Below are 23,305 nucleotides of genomic sequence, written 5' to 3'. Positions count from 1 at the left end.
AGAAGTGTATGGGGGAGAAGGAATTTGAACATCCTGAAACCAAGGTTGATGTCCTCATTCCAGGCAGCTTTACCTCTCCTCTTGTAATAAGCTAAGCACAGAAATGAGGGGAACTTCAGAACGTTAGTGCCATATGATGCTAACTGTTTCGTGTGTCTGTAGGCCTTTCCCTGGAAGATACAAGAAAGTTTCACAGAGGTGGGAACAGTTTTATCAGCTCTGTTTCACTGCCACACACAAAACAGATGATGGGGTAGAGAGGCATGGGGAGAAAGAGCTAAGAATAGAAAATGTTGAGTTTCCATGCTGGGCTCTGATCACATTTAAATATGCAGCCTGCAGTAATGAAAATACTACTAAGCTTCTGCATTTTATTACAGGTCCCTCTAGAAAAGGTTTACAAAGGGTCAACAGGAGATGAATAAACGTATTGAAAAAGATAAACAACGTTTTCTTTTAGATGAAAGAAAGCCTTTCAAATAGCATAAATGAAAATGGAAAGGGGTGAGAGATGCAAGTGCAAATACAAACTTTTGATCGAAAGATCAAAATGAAGTAAAACACTGCAATTTGTAACAAAAAGATATTGAAAATAAAATATCCAGTTGCAACATTTTTGTCCCTTTGTTTATAAAGAGAGAAAAATAAACTCTCCAGAGAGTGTTGAACGAAATGAAACCATTTTGCTCTTTCCAAAATGACCCAGCAACCTGTCCCCTCATCTGTAGTGATCTCAGTTATCCTTTTCGCCGCAGGGAGAGCGTGTTACAGATACACGACAGGACTTGGTGATTTATAACTGAAGCCATTCCTATTGCTATTTATTTGTGTTACAATGACACAGAAGTGCTGCAGTCAAGGAGCATGTCCCACTGCACGAGACCCTGCACAAAAAAAGAAACAAAATCCAAAAGCCCCAAACCACTGGATATTTCAGATCTGGGGACTGGCCGGTCCCCTCGCACCTGGCTCTCTCTCTACTGCCATCCCAAGAAAGCAAACCCAGAAGGAAAAGAAAGAGGGGGAAGGTACCAGATTCCTGAATCTATTCCCCTGCACAGTCAGGAGAGTAGAAGCCAAGTCTGGTCCAACTCTAAGAATGAAAAAAAGGGCCTAAGGTGCTGCAGATAAAATGGAGGAATGGGAATTATTAATTAATCCCTTCCAAAAATTCACCGTGCACAGGTACTGAAGAAGTACTCAGCATTTACTCCTTCCATAAACACAACCCACACACACCTTGGCATAGTCCTTCAGACTCTCGTACACACCTAGCTTTTTCCTTCTGGTTTATAAAACACAAGTGTGAATCACTGAGCGGTGGAGCTCTGCCGGGGAGGAATATGGTCTATTGTGTATTAAACAAATGCTAAATGATTACAAGCACCATATTGGCTGAGAAAAAAAGCAGGCTGCGGTGAGTTGTGCCTGTCACATCATTGCTCCTGCTTGGCAAATAAGTTCTAATGCACAATTGGTATTTATTAGATGACATACAACAACTGTCTCATTAAATCAGGGCTTGAGTGTAGGCCGGAAGTCTTAATTTAAAGTGTCACCAGCTATTGAAATCAGATGGTTTAGGCAGGAGCGGAGTGAAGGGAAAAAAAAAATGAGGCCTAAAGAAGTAGGAAACAGTGACTGGTCCTAACCCACCTTTTGAAATGGGTTGTGATTTCTATGCTGGTCTGGGCACTGGTTCAAAAATTATTTGTTCTGCATTTGCTTTCTCTACGTGCACTTTCAAACTCTCCCCCTAATAAACGGTTGGGCACCTTTCTGTGTGTTTTAAATGCAGCGTCGAAAGCAAAGGTTAATGCTGGAGATTGCATTCCAATTGAAAACGCGGCAACCGGTAAATTTGGTTTGTTTAGAGTGGAAATGCTTGAACTGCTGTAGATGGGTGGCGGGTGCGAGAGTGTGGGGAGAGGGGGGTGGGAGACGCTCCCTGCGCCCCGGCTCCTCTCCGGACAAAATTAAATTTCAAAGTTTAATGAGTTGCGAAGGGCGCTGGATTAAAAAGCCTGGTCCCTGCGCTGCCAAAACTGAAGCAGTGCGATGAAGAGAGAGAGAGAGAGAGAGAGAGAGAAAAAAAATCCCACCAAACCCAAAACGTCAGGGAACAGAGCAAGTGAAAAATGTCAGGGCAAATTGCTCTTGACAGTGTTAATATCTGCACCTCATAGCAATAATTACATGTAAATAAATAGTGAAATAGCTCTCAGCTGGAGTCTGTACTCTGAGTGCAGATGCCACTAACAGCCAGCTGGGGACCTTTCGCTCTTTGACTGCCGTTTTCCCCCCTTTCTTCCCTCCCTCCCCTGTTTCATCTATGCCAGAGCTGAGAGAGCAATTGCTAGCGACTGCAGATCTGTTCACAGCCCTCCCCCCTTTCTCATGGCACCACGTTCGCTCCCTCTTCATATCACCCCCCCCAGCCAGGGGCTGCTGTCGGCTGTCGGGGAAAAGTACATTGCTTTTAGCCCCTTGCCAGGGGAAAACAAGCTTTACTGGATTCACATCTGGCCGTTGCATGAGTAAAACTGAGGGGATGGAAATGGCGTGGCTGACTATCCTTCCAACTCTGTGGGCTCCTAAAAATGTCAGGAGGGATGGAGCTATCTGTTTCAAGCACTGCGATTATGTTCTTCTTATCACCAAGGTTGTCTATATTTCAAAAGGACACCAGAGAACATATGGTTTGGCATCAGAATGCAAAAAGATGCTTCGTTCCCCCATGAGACGCATCTCCCACTGCTATCAGTAGCATCCACAGAGATTTATCAGCCTGAGATGGTGCCTCTAACCCTTGCTCAAGCACAAAATGCACTTCTACAAACCCACATTGTTCCTTCCAAGGGCCTCACTGTGAAACTGCCGTGGCCCAAGCAAGGGGAAGAAGAAGCCACTGCACCATCAGCATCGCTGGTGAAGGTGGGCTGGAATCAGTCAGCACCTTTCCTGGTTCCCCAGCCTCTGGAGATTTGATGGCAGCCTAAGAAATCACAAATGACATGGAGAGGGTGAATATCAACCAACTATTCACCGTCGCTTCCAGTACTAGCCCTCGAATGAATATAGTAGGGGTGAAATCCAAAGCAAATGAAGCAGTGCTTCACTCGGTGGAGAGTCAACCTGTGGGACTCCTTGCCACAAGAAGCAATGGATGCTAAGCTGCATGGATTGAAGAGGAGGCTGGGTAAGTACTTGGACGAAAGGTCCACTGAGGATTACCAGACAAACCACCTTTCTTAAGGAAATCCCCTCAGCTGAAAACAGTGAGAGGCCAGGAAAGTGCCCTGTTCTTGATCTGCATGAGGAGTCTGCTTACGGTCGCTGTCAGAGAGGAGCTACTGGGCTAGGCAGAGCTTGGCTCCAACCGCTGTGATTGTCACCAAGCTCTTGGCAGCTCCCAGGGAAAAATTCCCATCGTCTCCCAGGCACTCGGCTAATATGGCCAAAAGGCTGTGGGCATCTGAGTGGGGAGAGAGGAAGGGAGGACTCCAAAGGACTGAAAATAAACATACAGCTGCATACAAATATGGAATTACTAAGTATGGAAGCACTTTTACAGAGAAGGCCTTTTGGGCTAGCAAAGGGCCTGACAAAGTCTCGGGTTCCTGCCTTACATTTAAGCAGGATAAAAACCCTCCATTCTTGGCCTCGGAGGTAACAACCTTCCCCGTGGTACTGTGAGGAGGAACACATCCCAGGATGATGAGATGCTCAGATATTACGATGAAAGTCTTAGATAAAGTTAAGCTCATTATTTTAGCCCTATTCTCTTCCATTTGCTCAATTTCTCTCTCTGTGCCCTCAGTTTAGCTCCCAGACCTACAAGTCAGGGTCTAATTGTGAGCCATAGGGCTCTGCTAACCATCTAGCAGCCCCATGATGCTTACCCCCGAATGAAGCTGGCGTGTGCCCGGCCCCACCGCCAAAAGATGCCATGCTCTGATGCCGACACAGCTCATTAGCCACTCCCTAATCAGCATCACTCCAGGGCCAAACTACTAGACCAAAGCAAACAAAAAAAAAAATAACCTGCCACTGATAGGAGGGAGATGTTCCTACTGAACCACTGCCTTGTGTAAGGGAGAAAAGCTTTGAGGCCTTTCCTTTCGGCTAATGAAATTCACAACACCACCCCACACTGCACTGAGCAACAAACACAGCTCCATTATTTGGAAAACAAATATGTTCTTTAGAGCTTCCTGGTTGTCAAACACCTTTTTGTTTAGCTCAACAACTAATCCACTTATCGGAGGATAAAGCTGCCAGTGAATCACCAGTATGATAAAAGCATGCACAAAATTAGCAAAAATTTGCCTATGGCTCCTGCACATTTAACAAACACCAGCTAAGAGAAAAATGATTCCTTTTTTTTTTTTTTTTTAAATAACTGAGATCCCCAGGAGAGATTCTGTCAGATAGCAGCTTTTATTTTGCTTGCAGTTTTTTTTCCCCCCCCTCTCTCTCTCTCCATATAACCCAAGCACTGAGGCTGGGAGATGCTGGGAGCTGATATCAGATCCACGGAAATTGGCAGTATTTGAATAAGCAAGAGATGCGGCCAGGCAAAATTTTAATAAGTTGGGATTTTTTTAATAAAAAAAATAGCGCTCAGGCATTGGCTGCTTCCCCAGGACCTCAGCACTGCTGGATGCTTTGCTGCTCATGAGGTTGTAACACCTATAGGATGCTGGACTTGTCCTTCCCTGCTCTTCAGTGTGTTTTCTAGCCCTTTGTGATTTTAGCCTCTCCGCATTCCTGCGTGGCGGATCCACGCTAACTCTCCCTGTTACATGGATGGGGAAACCACTGCAGACAAGAGTAAGTAGTTTGCCAGGTTTGGGCAACCAAGTTAGCAGCAGGGCACATGAGTCTTATGACTTCCAGTCCTCTGCAGCCACAGACATTAAACCACCTTCCCTCTCTTGAGCTCTTCCACTGAAGCCTTCGGCAGGACCTTGCAGAGCATTAACTGGGTAAATGGGATTTACCTGCTCTCTGAAATTCACTCAGCTATGTAAACCTTGGGAATTTCTCCAGCGTGGATGTGTGCAGAGATGTTCTGGTGAGATTTCTAGCATTTCTGGACACCGTTATAAACCAGCGTGTGTGAAAGAGAGAATGAGAAAGAGGGAAAGAGAACTCCTTAGACTTGGACTCTAGCAAAAGACTTGTTCCAATAAAGAAAAAATAAATATCTCCATAGTCCGTGGCATCAACAAAGAGTGGTTCAGTTTTTCTGAGGTCTGACTCATTTTCTGAAGATCCCTGTCTCTCTGCACTCATCATATAGAGCATGTAAGACGACTGAACCCCTAATAGAAGCCTGTTAGTTAAGAGGAATGAATTTGAGTGATATTCTCTCTTGGTTACCTTTAAATGACGACAGTCTGAAAAGGAGAGTCACCACAGCGTGACTATGCTGCCTTCAAGATTACTGAAATCATGCTACCATAGCTGTTACTGGTCAGGAACCAACACAAGCTGACTGACGCGCTTAGCAGCAGCCAGACTTTGCACCACACAAAGCTCACAAACCTCTTCAGAGCCCACCTCCAAGGCTCGAGTCAGCTCAGATGATGAGGATGCTCCCTTGATCCCAAATCCTTATTTTCCTGGACCGTATCAACCTCAGCTGGACATTTGCATCACTATAGATTAGCAAGAAGATGCAGTTAGTTCAGAACTGCACCACAGCAGCCAAGCTGTGATAACTGGGGTCTTTGAAGGTTTCTGGCTGTACTTTCTAAGCACGCATCTCTACTTGAAAGTACTCTCAGCACAACGAGTGCTGGAGGTGAAGATCTGCAACCTTTCCAAGCCACAGTCCCACTGCAAGAGCTTGAATGGAGAGAACCTAACGCATTCCAATATTCTCCTCTTTTCCCCCACAACTTTGCCTAGGCTTGAACGGGACCACAGCACATGACGACGGCAGCATTTAGGGGAGCTGGGAATTAATCAAGAGGCACCCACCTGTCAGGCTGGTATCTGGAACTAAATGGAAACACTTGCTAGTGCTTGACCTCTCGCCCTCCAGACAAGCCTGCAGCTCTTGAGTGGTCTGAGAAACCCTCTTGCAGGGACCACAGCTCTCAGACCCCAGGTGAAATAAAGCAAGGGGAGCAGGCAAGGAGAGACACAGGAGCTGGGTTACGAGCGGTGGGGGAAGGAGGAAGAGGCTGTAGCTGGCAGGGTTGATGGGGGGACTGGCAATCTTCTGGCATGGCTGGGAGAACGTAGCTGGAGAGCTGGTGTAATGACGTGGACGCGATGGGAAAAACCAGAGCACACAATGGGCTGGCCAACAGGCCAAGAGCAAGAGCTGTCTGAGGCTCGGTGCTGTAGGCAAAAGAGGCTGGAGGGTAAAAGACACTGGAGATATTTAAGAGTCAAATATCCCCATGACTTTCTATATATCCCCTGGATGGGGTTTGTGTTGGGTGAGATATATTTGATACATCAGTGCGTGCTGATTAGCAGTCCAGCACATGTTTCAGTGTTAAATCAGCCTTCCTTGTAGTTAATGGAGGCCAAAACTCTGCTGACGACCGTTCAAACAGTGAAACCTAAGGCAATGCTAACTCTGCTAAACAGCAGAAGAAAGCCCTGCATGCATGCCAGGGGATTTTGAAATACCAATCTTAAGGTACAGGATTAAGATCTTAATTTTTAAAGAGATCTGGGGCACTTGCTCTTTAAAATGCATGATCAGATTCTAAGCTGATGTAAAATGGCTCGGCCACTCTGGTAGCATTGACCTCAGACCCAGATGATGTGACCAGAAAGATGCCACCCTAGTTCTGACTTTCAGATTTTCAGTTGTAAGACTTCTGGGGTGTCTGTGTAAACACCTGTGAGAAGGGAAAGGACAAATACTTCAGGAAAACCAGCCCTCTCCACCTGACCCAATACTGAAGGGAAGAGAGAACAGTAGAGAACAAGATCTGAGCCAACAGTGCAAAGGGGTTGGGACATCCTACACCAGCAGCAGCATCCTATAAGTTCCCCTACTTTAACAAGTGCAAGTCAGTTTGCCAGTATGAAAGACACTGATGTTTCCAACAGGCACCTGTTACACCTGCTTCTTCCTCATCTGAAATAAAACCCCCTCCTTTCCTTGGCAGCAGAAGTCACTCAAGCATTGAAGTTACCGAGAGCCTTAAGTCTTGCCTGTGAGAAACCTAAATACTGGGGGTGCAGTTCCACCAATGGCTCCTGGATCTATATGGCATGGACAGAGTTTATACTAGAAACCTGCTGGAGCTGGAACAAAGAACCCTAAAATTCTTTGCATGAAAGATGCCACTTTATAGATGGGCATAGAAATGAGGTAGGGAAAGGGGAATGGACGTTCATGTGAGCTGGGCAGAGACTGAGAACTAAGGAAGCAGCTGAGTGAGAAATTTATTTGCTTTCTGAGTTATAATGAGCCTGTGGCCTAGTGATGGGAGCAGAAAGACAGAAGCGGCTGCTACAGAAACCAAGAAAACATTTTCTGCAACTGGTCCCTGCTTTTTCTTCTCCATTGCTCCAAGCAACGATGACTAAAAGCCCCAGGGAGAGCTGAAAGCCTCTGGTGTACAGAAATGTGCATTCCCTTGGGCTAAAAACCTGGGGCTACAGATTCTGCAGCGAGCAATGCTTTTATGGAATCTCATATGTAGGCAAGATCAGGAAACAGAGCACAGATCCAACCAAGGATGCAAAAATGTTTGGGACACAGCAAGTAGCTAAACTGAATGTCCTAGGAATACCAGCCCTATCTGGCACTAAAACCACCTTGCTCCCTAGGAGAACAGAAAGCACCGTGAAACCACGCCACAAACTAAGAGGGAGAAAATTCCTTTAGAAGCAGGCAGAACCGCCTCCCTTTTTCACTGCAATACCAGTGACCACCTCCAGCCCAGCTCTCCTGCATCGCTGACCTGCTCTCACCATTGCTGCTCATTTTTAGGGAGCCCTGTGCCCCCTGGAGAAGCGATTCCCAGGCAGCCTCAGCATCGCCTCCTTCTCGCTGCAGCATGTGAATCCCACGGCAGGAGTTGGTGCCCACCCGGTGTGGCTCCTGCCCTGTCTGCCAGGCCGGAGCAGGGCACGGAGGTGCTGTTAGCAGCACGCGTGGCCCAGAGCTTCATTAGAGCTGGCGGACCCACGCTCCCAACAGAGCTGCTGAATCCAGTGTTGGCTTTTAGGGTCGGGGAGACCCCATGTGGATCCTAATTTGGGGCTGGATTTGTGCTCAGCTGCACACTCTAATCGCTAATTAAAGGTTTGCCATCATCCTCCAGCAGCTGTTAGTGTCCTACAGGTCGATCCCCAAGCAGCACACTGCTGAGCCAGAGCCGCCGACTGGAAAGTTCATTGGATGGGCAGCGTCCAACCCCCTCCCCAATACACCCGGGTATTTATTTCCTCATCAGAAAAGGGTTGCAACATCAGACAATGCTCTGCTTTGCACCACCACTTCTCCCCTTCTTGCAGTCAGCTCCCAAAGATTTCTTGCTTTTCCCCTCCTGTTCATTCTTTTTTCTTTCTTTTCTTCCCCCCCCCCCTTTTTTTTTTAACAAAAAAATGTTATTTTGTGCCTCCTGAGCCTTGCTGGCTGGGCTTGGCGTCTGTATCAGCTGGAGGAGCTTATGAGCCTCATCTCCTCGGATTTAGACTGAAATTTTGATTTTCTGCCGCGCTCAGATAATGTGGAAATCCTGTTCCCCGATATTTACTGTTTATCAGCGCAGCACAGCGCAGTTCTGGGGGGAAGGGAATCTCTCCCTCCGTGTGTCCCCCCTCGCTCCCCTCCACCCCCCATCCTGCATGCTAATGGAGTTTGACTTCGGAGCAGACGCTACAACAATAGCCTAATTACGGTGAGCTGAGGGGAAGAGGAACTCCCTGGCAAAGAGGCTCTGCATGCTGGGACGAACTCTGATCCCTGTCCCCATCACCTGAGCCAGCCGGAGCACAGGGCTGGTCCCTCATCCTGCCAGGGATCACTAAGCCATCTCCCCCTCTCTAGGCCCACTACTAAGCCAAGCTTTGTCACCTCAGGGGGACCCCAGGTCCGCTCCAGCTTTACGGAGTTGAGGATGGGGAAGCGCAGGAGCACAGTGAGCCATGCCACGTCTGCTTTCCCCCAGCTCCTCACTTGGATTAAGTGGTCCTGTCTCATGTGTCCAAGCCAGGTTGCCCTCAGCATCACAGTCTATGAGGCCACCTCCCTGTCACTCTCACATTGCATTTGTTCTGGAGGGACCCCATGTGTTTGGGGACGCCCCTGACGGCCCAGCTGCAAGCACAGTCCCCCTCCAAGGCGTGTATTCCTGCTCCCCCATGTGCCAACACGCATGCCAAGTACTGCATCCTCCAGTGAGGATTAGTGTCGCTGAGCCCTTGCAAACTCATCCCTGCAAGCAACCCAGAGGCGAGAAGGGAAAGGGGGGGACACTTCCCTGCGTAAGTGACATGAACCAGGCAAGAAAAATAAAACAATAATAAAACAATCTGGGGCTCAGCAGCAGGGGAACAGCTCTAAGGACCACTTAAGTGGCCAGCAGTGCATAATGCCTCGCTATTAATGAGGCCTGCTGCCGATCCCTAAAAGGATTGGTTATTGTCAGATAACGTACGGGGCTTTCTCTCTTCCCCTCAGCCCCTCGCGGGGAAGGCAGGCATTTCCCTGTGGTTGGGATTGAGCTGAATAATGTCTCGGCCACCTGCAAATGCGCTGGGCTTTCTCTGCAACTGCGTAATTAGAGGCGGCATTGGGATAAGGTGGCAGGGTAACACAGCATGTAGAAAGGAGGGAAAGAAAAATGGGAAAAAGAGGGTGGTTTGTTTTTTTTTAAAAATGAGGGGGAAAGGAATAGAAAGGGAGACAGGAAACATGATAAAGCTCAGCCAGGCACTCTCTGCTCGGCTGTTCTCTGCGCAGCTTGACTGTTGGCTGGCTCTTCTGGTTTAAAGTGACTCCGCTTCTTATGGAAACGGAGAGGCGGTATTAAAAAAAAAAAAAAAAACCAAGACACAGAGAGCTTCCTTATCTCACGGAGACAGTTGTCAGGAATCACTTTGACTGAGTCGTTTTGTCTCCATGCTTTTTTTCGCTGTCAAGCAGGCCTCAGGACATGGATCAAAGGAGAGGCGCCGAGCGCTCGCTGAAACTTCTGATCCCTTCTCGGTACAGATGCGCGAATGGCAGACAGCTCTCCTCCACATCAAATGGAAGGAGAGAGGAGAGGGAGGAAGAAGGGAAGGGAGAGGGAGAAGAAAAGCTGGGAGAGAAGCAGAGAGAGAGGCGGCTGTGAGGGGCTCTCTCTGCCGCTCCGGATCTCAGGGGAAAGACAGACAACAGCAGCCTTCGCTTTCCTTCTTCCCCATTCCCCGTTGGGAGCATCCCCCCACCAGTGTCCCTCCCAAAAGGGCAGCTGGAGGGAGGTGTGAGGCATGCAGCAGTGCAGGTATATCCCCCAAACTAACAGGTGAGCTCCCCACAGGGCCTGCCTCAACCCAGGCTTGGCCCCACGCATCGGTGGGTGCCAGACCAAGCTTTGCACTGAAGCAAGAGTCGTGGTGAGAGCTCCCACCCGTGTGGGCCACTCAGGCATCCCTGTTTCAGCTCTGCACTGGCTTGGTGGATGAATTCCTACCCCAAAAAAACCCCCTTGTTGTCAGCCTTGCCTCTTTCCCTTCAATCTCTCAAACCAGTCCCTGTGATTTTCCTATATCTGCCTGGCAAGCAGCTCCCCACCCTTTCCCCTGTGTGGCTCACGATTCCCTTTCAGGTACTTATTCCCTGAAATAAGATCCCCCTCATCTCCAAACTAGATAGGCTTAAGGCCTGACTTCAGCTTACTGCGGCGAGCTAAGACCCTCTGCACCTTTGATCAATTTACTACTCACACACCCCAGACTCCGCTAGGATTTCTGATCTTCAGCCCCTGCTGTAAATTGATCTCGTGCACGCCTGTCTGATGGAGGCAAGAAGCAGCATCTTGCAGCAGGAGGCCTTGCTGCACCCAAGCCATCTTCCCTTGCGTCCACCACTGTACAAGGTGGAAAACCCTGCATGGCATGCACCCCCCACCCTGATAGCCCCCCCATTATTTATCTGTTGCACACGCAGCTGTATCTCCTCTCCTTTGTACTTCCCGCGCTCCCCATCCACTACAGAAGCCCCTGCACAGCCCTGTAACCCCAAACTGCTAAAGCACGTATTGCACAGTCATATATACTGCACCCCATGGTGCATCAAGACAGCTGGCATGACGAACGCACTGCAAGCTGACGCAATACCCATCTTACGCAAAAGAGCAGCACAGCATCCCTTTAGGATACGTCTCCCCCATAAGCCCTTCCTGAAGCTTCGGGGCCTAACAGCTCTTCTGAGCAGCCCTCCAGGATGCTCCAGAGACAGATACAGCCCCCAAAGTCCTCCCTGTCCTCTCAGCCCCAAATGTCCTGCTTGCAACCTTTGCCCCAAGACCCTGCAACCCGTCCATCAGTGATCCCAGCAGCTGGCTGGCTTTGGGATGGGAGCGAATGCAAGCTTCCTGCATCGTTAGCACATGTAGATGGTGAAGCAAACAGAAAATAAACCATACTGAATAATGACCCCTTTCAAAATGCATCCATCAGCTCTGGGAAAGCTGGAGGTCACGGCATATCCCCCTAACATGGAATTATGTGAGCAACGCACAATCCTGCGTCCATCTTCAGCATAGTGTTTCCTGAGCTGGGGCAGACTTGAGGCTCACAAGGAGAGCAATGGACCCACGTCTACCTGCAATACACTGTCACACCTCCTCTCCCAGCATGGTATCTCTGCTGTTCTGTCGTACCCGCTGAAGTTAATACGCTTTCCACAACCCCTTTTTGTGGAAAAAAAAGAGGGGGGTAGGTTGGGGTTAGTGCCTGATCCACTGCAAAGTACGTTGCTGTAAATTTTTTCTGACCATACATGGCTTTTCACAGCCAGGGCACAGCTGTAGCACAGCTGTTACACCATTCCTAGATTTTAACAGGCACGCACAATGCATGGGCACACACACTGGTGTGCACACACAGAATGTGCACGCAGGACATCAATGCCCTTCTGCACGCAGGCGTGCAAGAGCACGCGCACATGCCCCTGCCTCTGAATCCTAATTATTCCTTTTATTGCATTCCTCCCTTTTAAGCTTCCCCTCTGTCTCACATCCCTCATTCCAGGGCTGCCTTCCCCTGCTGCAGTCCCTTGATTCCTCTCGCAGCTCAGCACCAGCTCCCCAGTCCCTGGGTTACTGCAGCTCTTTGAGCCATACGACGAAACACTCGCCTCTGAATGCCAGAGGTCGCTCAGGAATGCCCGTCACCAGGCTGGATGCTGTATTAATTGCTAATCTCTCATTTTCTCTATCTGCCCTGCCTGCCTTGTCTCGAGTTCCCTTATTAATCATAAAGCAGGGCAAATCCTGCATTTGAATTCTCCAAGTCTGTGTCTCCCGGCCAAGTCCCTCTTACCCTCCCTGGTGTGGAAAAGAGGCAGGACCCAGAGGAGAGGTGTTTCAGCAGAGCTGAAAGCCCCACCAGTCCTGTCCGGATTTCAGCAGGAATTACAGCCCCTGCGATTCCTGTTCCACCCAGCCGACTTCGGCTTTGTTCCCACCACCCCGTAAGCGGGTAGCGGGGTCTGGGTGGGAAGGGATATTTAAAGATTTTTGGGTACAGATTTCCATGTCTTAGCCCTGGGTGTCTTAAATACGCGCTCCCTGCTCTGAGGTCTGGGGGCTTATCAGACACTTTCACAGCTCCCTGCATTTCTTCTTCCTGCTGTCACTGGTCTTGTCATTCTCCTCAGGTTTTTTTTCCTGTATTTCTTCTCCTATTTACTCCTTATTCCCCTTTCTCCCCAATTTGTAAACTGATACTTGAGTTTACAAATAGTGCAGTACCACAGGGGCTGATCCTGGACCCACCAAAGGTAATGACAAAGCTCCTATCGAATTCAAGGCTCAGGAACCAACTGTTTGCTCTGAAATCCCTGTGTTTCTAATATTTTAATATCTCAGTAAAGCACACAGAGAACAATGTCTGGAGTGGAAATCACATAGGAATAAACGTAATCAGTGCCACCCAGAGCATTAGAGTTAGGGTTAAAGTAATAAGATGCTGCCTTATTTGTTTCTAATCAGTTTTCAATGGGACCAGAGCATCCAAATCAATCGAGGAAACTCATGAAACCTCAAGGTTGACAGAAAGCATTTTGGCCCCTCAGATATGAATTTCCCCCTTCCCACCCTACTCCTTCGCTTGCAGAAAGAGAGTCATTAGGAATCAGGCAAATAAATACGTATCTATTTTCACACGAGAAAAATGTTCCATTCTCCCCTTTTCCCATTGCTGGGAGCAGAGGCGTCTAATTGACAAGAGCAGATGGGCTTTGTTTGGTTAAATAAAAAAAAAAAAAAAGAAAGTAAGAAACTTTAGTGGAAAAACTACCAGCTTTCCTGGGTAGGAAATAATTTAACACATAGGTTAAAAGTTTAGAGAGATGGAGCTGCATTTGACACCGAGCAAGGGAAAACGCCAACGCAGTCTTAGCAGAGCCAGTTTCTCCCAGAGAGAAACCTGGAAACTCCTATGCCCCCTTCCCATCCCCCGGCAAAAAAAGGACATGGATTTTAGCACGTGTTCACCTCCTTCTCCAAAAATCCTGCGTGCAATCTGCCACAAGGTCGTGGGGAGGCTGAAGACCGCTCACTGAGAAAGAAACAGGGTGCGAGGAATAATTGTGACTCAGAAAAGGGACAGCAGCCACGTTCTGAAGGGCAGACACTTCGTTTGAGGGAATCACGGTCCTCTAGAGAGATGGGGCTGCAGGGGGAACGCGGAGGAGGCAGCGTGGGGGGAACAGAGCAGAGACCACATGGAAAAAAACTGGAGTGGAAAAAGAGGGTAGGAGAAAGGGGAAGGAGAGATGGAAAAGGGAGGTAGAGGAACCCAGGAGGCAAGGTTAAAGAAAAACCCTCATGTGGGGTGGCACCCAAGAGCGTCAGAGGTTAAAGAATATTAGAAGAACATGTTCCTACACTAAGATAAGCCGGAGAAATGAATCCTTATCCGTCCAAAACCAACCCTTTAAAATTCGAGCGAGAGAAGGGTCTCCTTTCAGGGAAACGGGGAATCCTTAATGCTTCCTCCCTCAGCAACTGTAATGCCAGGATGTTCCCAATCTGCTTTGAGGGATGGAAAGATTAAGAATAATAAAAAAATTGCAATAAAATATGTGTGAACGAGGGGGTAATTGTGGACAAATGCAGCATTCAAATTCATTTTTCAGCTCTTTTACACACCATTTCAATCTTATTTTCTGCTTGTTAATGAGATCTTGTTGGTTGGGGTGGGCACGGCTGCCCAGTATCGCTTGGGTAATTGCACATAATTTTCTCTCTACTAGTGATTTGCATCAGATTTTTTTTTTCTAATTCTTTGCTATTTAAACCCCCTCCTCCCTTTCCCCCTCCCCCCCCCAAATCTCACCCTCTCCTCCCCCTCTTTCTTCCCCTCCCCTTCTCCTGGCCCAGCAAGACTCATTTTGAATGCTTATTATAGGCACAGTGTCTCCGACAAAAAAAAAAAAAAAAGAAAAAAGGAACCAGACAGAAGGGATCCGTGTCACTGAAGGAAGGAGTGCTGTCTCACTGGAGCCAGACACCGCGATGCCTGCTCCCCTCTCGCCAGCTAACATCGTGTCCTTCCCAATTGCCAGGTTTCCCAAAAAAAAAAGGGCTCAGCTGGCTCTTCTCATGCTTCTGCCAGGATCAGTGTGCTCCTGACAGGGATTCAGATGATCTCTAATCCCACCCCAATCAGGCTGAGGAAAACGTTACCCTGGACGGTGGAAGAGAACGGAGCCCTGGGATGATGTCAGGAAAAACAAAACTGTGCTACGGTTGTGTAGACTAAGAAGGTCCCTGAGTTTAGAGTGTAAATTTGTGGGCAGAGCCTGACCTGTGCCTCAAGTGTCCCTCCAGGAACACTATCAAGAAACGGTGATAAAACAGAAATTGTAAAATCTGACTCCAACCTTCAGATACTGCCATTACACTGGGAATGAATTTGCTCATGGAGCAAAAAAGCCACTGAAAGCCCTGAGAAAATTAAAGCAACAAATATGAGATGGTGAACAAGTTTCTCTTGGCTCTTCGTATTTCTGGAATTGTCTTAATCTCTGGGTGATCCTGTGGGTTTGTTAAAAGATTCAAAGGTCTCAGACGTAACATGTTATGAAAGTATAGGAAACGTCTGACTCTTAACTACACCTTAATATGTTCTCCAGCTAGACAGGGGCCACCTGCAACAAACTAACCATCTTTTGCTTTTGAATAATCCCTTGCAAGACCCCAACATGCTACAATGAACGGTCAGACCCATTTAAGATACAGGCCTGGATCTAAAAGGGTGGCAGAAATTTTAGGAGGCTAAGCAGTGGACAAAATCCTCCTAAAAAAACATGAAGACATTTTAAAAGGCAGAAGAGAGGTGCTAGAGATGAAAGCAGCCCAGAATACAATATGACCCTACTTCTTTGCTGTTTGAAAAGCACCCAGGGAATCTCCCATCATCACAAATGGCAGAGGCACAGTCAAATGTGGCCCTCACTTTTCTCTTTAAGTTGACTTGTAATGTACTGCTTAATTCATTTAATTTCCCCCCACCTCAGCCCGCACTGCAGCATACACATTTCTTGAAGGACTGTCAGATGCCAATCAGGACATAACTGGACTTAATACTGAGGTTACCATCGTATTGAGCTATTTGGCACAAGCCTTACCCCAGCCACAGTGGGGGGCAATACTCAGCTAGCACAGGTCTGAACTTCAAAACAGATGGATGCAAGGTTTGTTCTTGCTGCCAGTGTGAAGCACAACCTGGCTAAGGATGTCTTGGTGCCTGGCCTTGTTCTAGCTGAGGTTGATAGGTATTCTCAAATAAACGGGAAATGATTCCTCTGTGAGATGAAAATGAGTTGGAAATACTTACAACGTATTTATGAAATCCCACCCACCCACGCACACACTTGGTTTACAACCCACTCTTGTGAGAAATGATGAGACAGATGCTCCAGGGCCAGAAATCACACTCTGTATGACTGCTAACTGGTTACTCACTCTTCATATTTAACTTTGCTTCGGGTCTCTATATCTTTGCTAAGTTTTGGCACAGGCATTAATGCCAGCCTGGAGGCAGTTATGAGCCACTGAGTCAGCCCAGCTGAATCTGTGACAGCTGCTGCTAACCCACGTGCCCTTTGGGGAGCGACGGGGACCTCGCTGCTGCGTGTTCCTGCTCACTGGTACTGAGCTACTTTCTGATAATCCGTGACTGCTGCAGCCACCGAGTGCATCCTGACAGATGCAAGGTGACTCATCTGGCTGCAGCTGGCCAGCCTGTGAAGTTCACTTTCTCAAACAGGCAACACTCAGAGCAAGATCTCCCTCCTACAAAGGCTGTCCCAGCGTGAAACCATCACAAATCACTACTCGGGTTACCCTGAGGTCTCTCACTAAGGTCTAGGAAGGAGTATGACATGAGAGATCATGCTAGGTAGCGGTTTAATCATGTGGGACTATACTTTGCACAACCAAGTCGGTGTTCTTGTATGAAGTGTCACAAAAAACACCATCATGGGATGAAGTAGCTGAAGACAAAAATTCCCAGCTGACCTCTCACTCCTCGGCAGTCTCAGGCCTGGAATAGGGGCAGAACGGCCTCTAAACTGGGGAAACTGCATGGGAAATGCTTTGGGGATCCAGCAGCAGAGCTGGACAGGCACAAGGCTTTGTGCTACAGGCTGGAAAACAAGCAAGAAACATGGCCATTTCCCACGTGAAGTCTGGGTAAAACTTTCAGCAGTGTCTGTTCTTTCTGTCAGGAGGGGGAGGACTAAAGTGCGTGTGTGCGTGGGGGGACCGAGCCTGCAGAGGCCAAACGTAATCCCCTTTTCTCTGTTGTGAGAATGGAAATGCCATGCTTCTCCTCTAGAATTTCAGCTGCCAGCACCGAGCCCGTCTGGTGGATTCTGGCCGGGACACCCAATCCTGGGGTAACTGGATAGCGTGCCGAGCGGCAGCAAATGCTGGGAGCTCTCGGCCAGGCTGGCCCCCACCTCCTTGTCTAAACTGCAAAGAAATCTCCCTCCTGCTGCTGCTAAGGGATGAAACCAGAGAACTGTCTGTTTGCAGTTCAGACAAACTGCCTTCATTTTAAGTTCCCAATTTTTTTTCTATCTCCTGAACTCCCTCCTTCCCTGTAGTTGATATTTACCCCTGCAGAGAGCAACCAGATACCACAGAAAGCTGGACAGGAGGATGAGAGGGTTGAGGTGCAATGGGTTTTACCTGTAACGCCGTGGAATAGCTGAACTATGCACCAATAAGTTACGCAGAGCATCCTATATTGAGACCTCACAAAACTTTTACCCACCTCGCTACGTAAAAGAGGACACTTCTACGAGTTCCCATTCATGCTGTTAGGAGTATTTCTTGCATCCTTCCACTAGGAACAGCAGAGGGCTTAGAAAGGCAGGAAGGTAGCAGGATAAGTAAATATAAAGCAGTCATAAAATAACCTGGGTTAGCCTTTCTATGCACAAAAGAAATAGAAGAATTTATATGCTGATAGCTTGGCCCTCGCATGATTAAAAGCATTAGGTAAATGGGAATCTCCCCTTCTTGGGGGTACAAAGCCCTCTTTTCTTCAGGACTGCAGATAATGTATCCTCTCTTTCCCATACAAAGGGCTTATTGGCTCAGGACTCTATCTTCCCCTAGCCTGAGCCTGGGGGCAGGGTAATTTGGGATAGGGATAAGCATAGAAAAAGCATTGGTCTGGTCATTTCAATGAGCCTCTGATTTAGTGAGCGGGACTAGTAAGTAGATGATGAAGCTACAGAAATGGAAATTGCATGATGGACTTGTATATGTCTAGTGCTTGTGCAGCTTATCACGTGGATCTCATCCTTAACTTATTCTATGGTGCTAAATTGCACTTGTGATAATCCGAATTAATCACATGCCCTGGACCATCTAACCTGCAGTCTGCCTTTGAATTCCATACTATATGCTCATCTCCCAAGCCCAGTGCTATTAGAAATCCCTTGTCAGAAAGAGGTCTCCCTATTTCCCCCACAAATTACACTGTTTGAGGCAATATTCAGCCTCATGCCAGTCACACTTTTACATTTTCCATCTCACGACCATTCAAAGCTAGGAGTGGGATTTTTATACCATTTCAGAGAAGCTGCAAAATTTCCCTCTTTCCATTGATACTCAACGTTTGTTTTCACACTCGAGAGATCACAAGCTATTGGACCTTAAAATCTATATACCTCTCTGATGGCCTCGTTTATTGGACTCCTCTCTAAACAGTTGTAGCCTTTTCATTTCAGATGCCTACCTAATTTCTCCTTGTAGATTCAAATTATTTTGCACTTCCTGTCTTAAATAGTGTTACTGGCCACTCTGAAACAACTGCTATAGTGCACTTCATATGTCTCCGTATTTCACAAGTGACCGAGAGCAAAAGTAAAAAGTATTGGGTACGCCTCCAGGATGGCAGGCACCACATGAATAAAAGTCCTTGCTGTTAATTTTCAGCATACAATATGTGCCTTGTTCCACTTAAAGGCAAATGTGCATTTGGAAAACAGATTACAACAAGTAAACCAAAGAGAAGGTTAAAGGCTCTACCTAATGAGGTGACAGAAAATTAGAATTCTTATCCCAGGATAGTGACAGAGAGAGTGGGCTGTATTCTCAGGTGGCGTACATCCTGGCATCGCCACTGACTTCAGTGGAGCTCACCAGCTGAGAACATGAGTCTGCTCCCATAACACACACATAGCACAAGCTCTGCTCTCTCTAGACCTGATGATGATGGAGGCTTTAACCTCTCTGCGCTGCTGAGGCTTGCTTCTCTGTCACACGCAGCACCAAAAAGCCACGCACACAACTGGCAGCAATCTGATCAAACCTGGGATGGGGCCCTTTGGAAGGCAGCTGGGATGAGGCTTGGAGCACAGATCCCAGAGTCAGGTCACGGGCACTCTATTCTGAGCTCAGGCAGGGATTTTAAAAACAAGGGTGTATTACATGGGGAGGCCGTGGCTGTTGCCTGGTAAACTTAAAACACACACGCTCCATTCTTTTACACAAACAGATGCGTATGAAATGTATCTTTCTTCATTTAAAGCTTACCTACACCTCTTATTCTGACCTTGTGGAAAGCATTAGCAGAACTGTTTACATGACAATTAGTTTCTCAAAACTAAATCCCAGATCTACATCCCTGTGTTTTGAGGAAGCTCAGATCCATGGCACTTTCGTAAGTAAGGGCTTTCCACGTTCCAACCAGAGTTGGACAAGCTGGCTTCAGCTAATCTCTAGATCAGTCGCCCACAAATCATGGACTGCTTCTGAAGTGAGCCTGCAAAAAGTAACTAAAAAGTCAAGCGTGCTGTCATTAGGCTAAAATCCACAATCGAAGGGCCCACACCTGCACTGGAATTTTTTTGGAGGGCTGAGAAGACAAACACCGATGCCCTAGGTCCTGGTGTTTGCGATTACAGTGTGCTAACCTGAATATGGGAACTATCAGGATACAAATGCTTTGGCAGTACAGTGCTGAGCTCAGGATAGAGATACTGCCGATAAACAAATTAACTAATTGCTTTAACTAGGCTGCCTCCAAGAATTCGTGACAATAACAGTAACTCCCTTGTTAATCATAATACACTGTGATAGCCTGAAGCTTGCCCTGCTCTCAGAGGATCTGGACCAGCCAAATACTCTCAGCCAAAAAAAGAGAATGAAGCGGGTCACATACCTGTGGAGAGAGGCCATTGCTAACAGGATTCATGTGGTTGGCAGGAGCTGCAGCATTCATGAAACTGTCCGAGTAGCTGGAGAAGCTGTGTCGGGCCCCATAGGCAGAGCCAGTGTCAGCAGCAGCGGCTGCAGCAAGCCCTCCCTGGTGCATCGTGGACGGCGGCAGGGGCTGGGGTCTGTGTACAGTGCTTCCCCCGTCTGTGGAGAGAGGGTTCAGAGGTAAACAGTCATGGGGTGTTACAGCCGGGACTCTGCAAAGCATGGATTGATGGTTTGGCTATCCTGATCTCAGCTTCAAGGTCCCACTGTCTCTGTGCTCCACATGAACACAAGCATATCATGTGACAGTACAAAATATGCAAACCTGGGATGAAATATCTGAATTTTCTCTTAATTTTCTGAAGCCATAAATTCCTTTGTAAAGGCCAAGGCCAAAGCCAACTGGAATTAGCAATACTGCTTCCACTCAGCCCCAGTATGGAGTTTTATCCAGAACAAGGGATCGCCTATATGATACTCACTTTGGACTGATGTGCTCTCCATTTCAAAGCTGAGCAGAAGAACTACAGTCATGAGACACACTGACACAGCAGAAAGGACCATGAGACAGAGGAGAAAACTGTGGAGTTTCCATTGACTTGAAGAAAAACCTCATCTTCCCAACTAAAGGAAAACCACCTATGTATTACAAGTGCCTTAGTGGGATGTCACGAATCAGAAAGGGAAGGGATGATGGGATGATGTAGGGCAAGAGAAGAGGAGCAGTGCAGGCGAATGGATGCTCACCTTGGGAAATGGTGGTTGTTGGGTAGGTGGAGTCCGGCAGCTGGTACGGGGGGAGAGTCGGCATTCCTGTCGGCGGGAAGCCCCCTGGCAGCAGGTGATTGAAAGCCGCAAGTTGGTTTGCTCCCGCCTGTTTGCGCCATCTCGCCCTTCGGTTGCTGAACCACACCTGATGGGGAGAGGAAAGACCACGTGTGACTTACTCTGAGCTATTGTCCCATCTCACCTGGGTTGCTGATGGAAACACATCCTGAACTACAGCACTGGCCAAAAATAGGTTCAAGTCGCTGCCTGACACAGACTTTGTGAGCATTCGTCTCAGTTCCTCAGTTTCCTTTCTCCCAAATGACAATACTACTACTGCCCTGTCTCCTGGGTGAAGATAAATGCATTTAAAACTGTGAAAGATACTACTAAGAGCATGGGAGGGTGCTATCAGCAGTAGGGTGAGATGAAGAGGAATAATTTAGCTTGTGTATTCTGAGAGAGTCCATACCAAATAGATGCATTGCTACCACCTGGCCATTCTGCCTTGTTATCTGACAACTATGTGAATTATGCTGAAGGATTAAGTACCATAATAGCAACACGGCTGCACTGTTAGGAGGGATAAATAGACAGATTAGCATCATGGTTTCTATGTTAGACAAGCTAAATAGATAGAACCAGACCGGAGGGAATACAGGGTTTTCTTAGCTTCTCTGTACTGCAGCAAATCACTGTTGTCTGTATGCTAAGACATGCTCTCCTTGCAAGAGGCACTGCAGTGTGCACTAGAATTGTACTGCAGCCAATTTAAATCACTGTGCATTAAAATAAACCCAGTATTAATGCATGTGCAAAGCTGGGCTCATGTTTCCTATAGTGCTAGTTTACCTGTAAGACTCAAGGGGAAATTTTTCTAAATGCATTTGTCTGCCCTGATGTGTTTTATCATGGGCAATCTCCCTTCTGCATAGTGGAAAGGGCTTCTCAAGCTGTCTCTTGGGCTTGGTTTACTTCATTTAATCAGAGAGGCTCTCAGGCCCGATCCCTGTTTGGGGTTCAGAAGTATGCGGATAAGCTTTCAAGCCAGATGAGAATGCAGCTGCTGGACTTTGTGAGGCCTAAAGGGCTAGAAAACACGATTAAATTTCACAGCAACAAGAAAAAATGGAGCAAAAATCAAGAGTGTAAAGCATTCCGGGGGAAAAAAAATCCTCCATCAGGCTTCCAAGCTGCTCAACATCAGATCAGAAGCTGGGGTTACAAGGGTTTGAGGCACTGCAGTCCAAACTGTCCCCACATCTTGGGAACCAGACCAAAACTCTCTGCCCCAAATATAGCAGAACCTTAGTCCGATGTGCTTTGCACTTCAGACATGATCCAAATCTCAAAGTGGATGTCTTTCTCTGGCCTTTAAATTGAGTCCCCCTGTAAATGGTCACTTGTTAGTTTGCCTTTTTTTCTTACTGGCACCTGTGCGTATGTATAATTCACTCGGCATGACAAGGCAACGTGTTTTCACTGAGAGCTGCTTATTTAATGGAGTGTTGGCTCTCAGTCCACATGCACTGCAGTGGTGCTTGCTGCAAAAACAAGCATACACTGAGCTTCACACACAAATTCCTGCGAGGTTCTCTGGATCACAGTCTATTATTGCTCTTTCTACGTGTTACTCATCTACTACTGCACTGTGGAAACAGTTTGATTAAAACCTGCTAATGATAGTTGTGTGTGACAAGCTGACGATGGCTAGGAAGGACCTAGTCCTGGGCAGTCCTTCACTTCACGCTGTTATTTACATCCATGTACAGTAAAACCAAAAAAAGCCCCATTTTCTTTGGAAGAGCTGGTCTAAATTAAACCCCCTGAAATGTATACAGTGCTGATGTCAGGTCCTTGGCACCAAATGCGTCTTTTTACAGACCTGTTCCGACTGCAGTGCACTACTGGCTGAAGCAGCATAACCTCTTAGCATCTTCCAAAAGCGTGACAGAAATAGGTCAGCTTACATCCGATCTGCATTGATCAACAAAGTCCATGCAGGTCAGAATCTCTGTGTCCATTTTTGGCACCAAAAGTCACTAGCAAAATCTCAGACAGAGTTAAGGAGAGAGAAATGAATGAACATTAAGGCCTGTAGCACTTTACAACTCTTTTATACAGTCCAATTCATGGCAGTTTCCAGGAGCAGTGAGCAACACAAATGAATAAATAACCTTTTGTTTGCCCTGGACATGCAAAGAGGACAGTCCTGTCCTTTTCTCATGCATGCATGTATATGTAATTCATCCTTTGAATTAGGGATATGGAACTTGGCTCCTCCTCTCATATCATTTGCTTCCACTTTCACCGTTAAGGACATAAAAACTGTCTGAATATTTCTGTTAGCTGAACATAAGGAGATAAATAAACCTCCTCTCTTCAGAGAAAAATGCCTAGTCCCAGGCTGGAAGAGCTTCCACTCAAAAAAAAAAGGATCTCAATGCTGAGAATAGCACATAAAATTCAAATACCTGAAGGGAAAACATAACCAAAGCAGATATGAATCCAGGAATCGAGAGGAAAAGAGAAATTGAACTCCAAGAACATAAAAGCCACTCCAGTGATTTCTGACACTTTCCCGACATCGCAAAGGGTGGCCAGATACTGGCAAATCC

At 47.2% G+C, this 23,305-nt stretch overlaps 1 protein-coding gene across 4 annotated transcripts in view; it reads right to left on the bottom strand.

Moving 5' to 3' along the window:
- Nucleotides 1-23,305, bottom strand: part of PAX7 (paired box 7) — a 102,546-nt gene that overhangs the window by 17,031 nt on the left and 62,210 nt on the right. For all 4 annotated transcript variants that reach the window (XM_076355977.1, XM_076355975.1, XM_076355976.1 and 1 more), the window contains exons 6-7: nt 20,667-20,832; nt 19,879-20,078 (exon numbers count right to left, since the gene is read on the bottom strand). In XM_076355977.1, the coding sequence (XP_076212092.1) occupies nt 19,879-20,078; nt 20,667-20,832 (366 nt within the window). The remainder of the gene's footprint in view (nt 1-19,878; nt 20,079-20,666; nt 20,833-23,305) is intronic.

This window comes from Aptenodytes patagonicus, chromosome 19 (genome assembly GCF_965638725.1).
Source record: "Aptenodytes patagonicus chromosome 19, bAptPat1.pri.cur, whole genome shotgun sequence".
NCBI classification, from domain to species: Eukaryota; Metazoa; Chordata; class Aves; order Sphenisciformes; family Spheniscidae; genus Aptenodytes; species Aptenodytes patagonicus.
The sequence above is the reverse complement of the archived record's forward strand: the minus strand, read 5'-3'. Positions and strand labels throughout refer to the sequence as shown.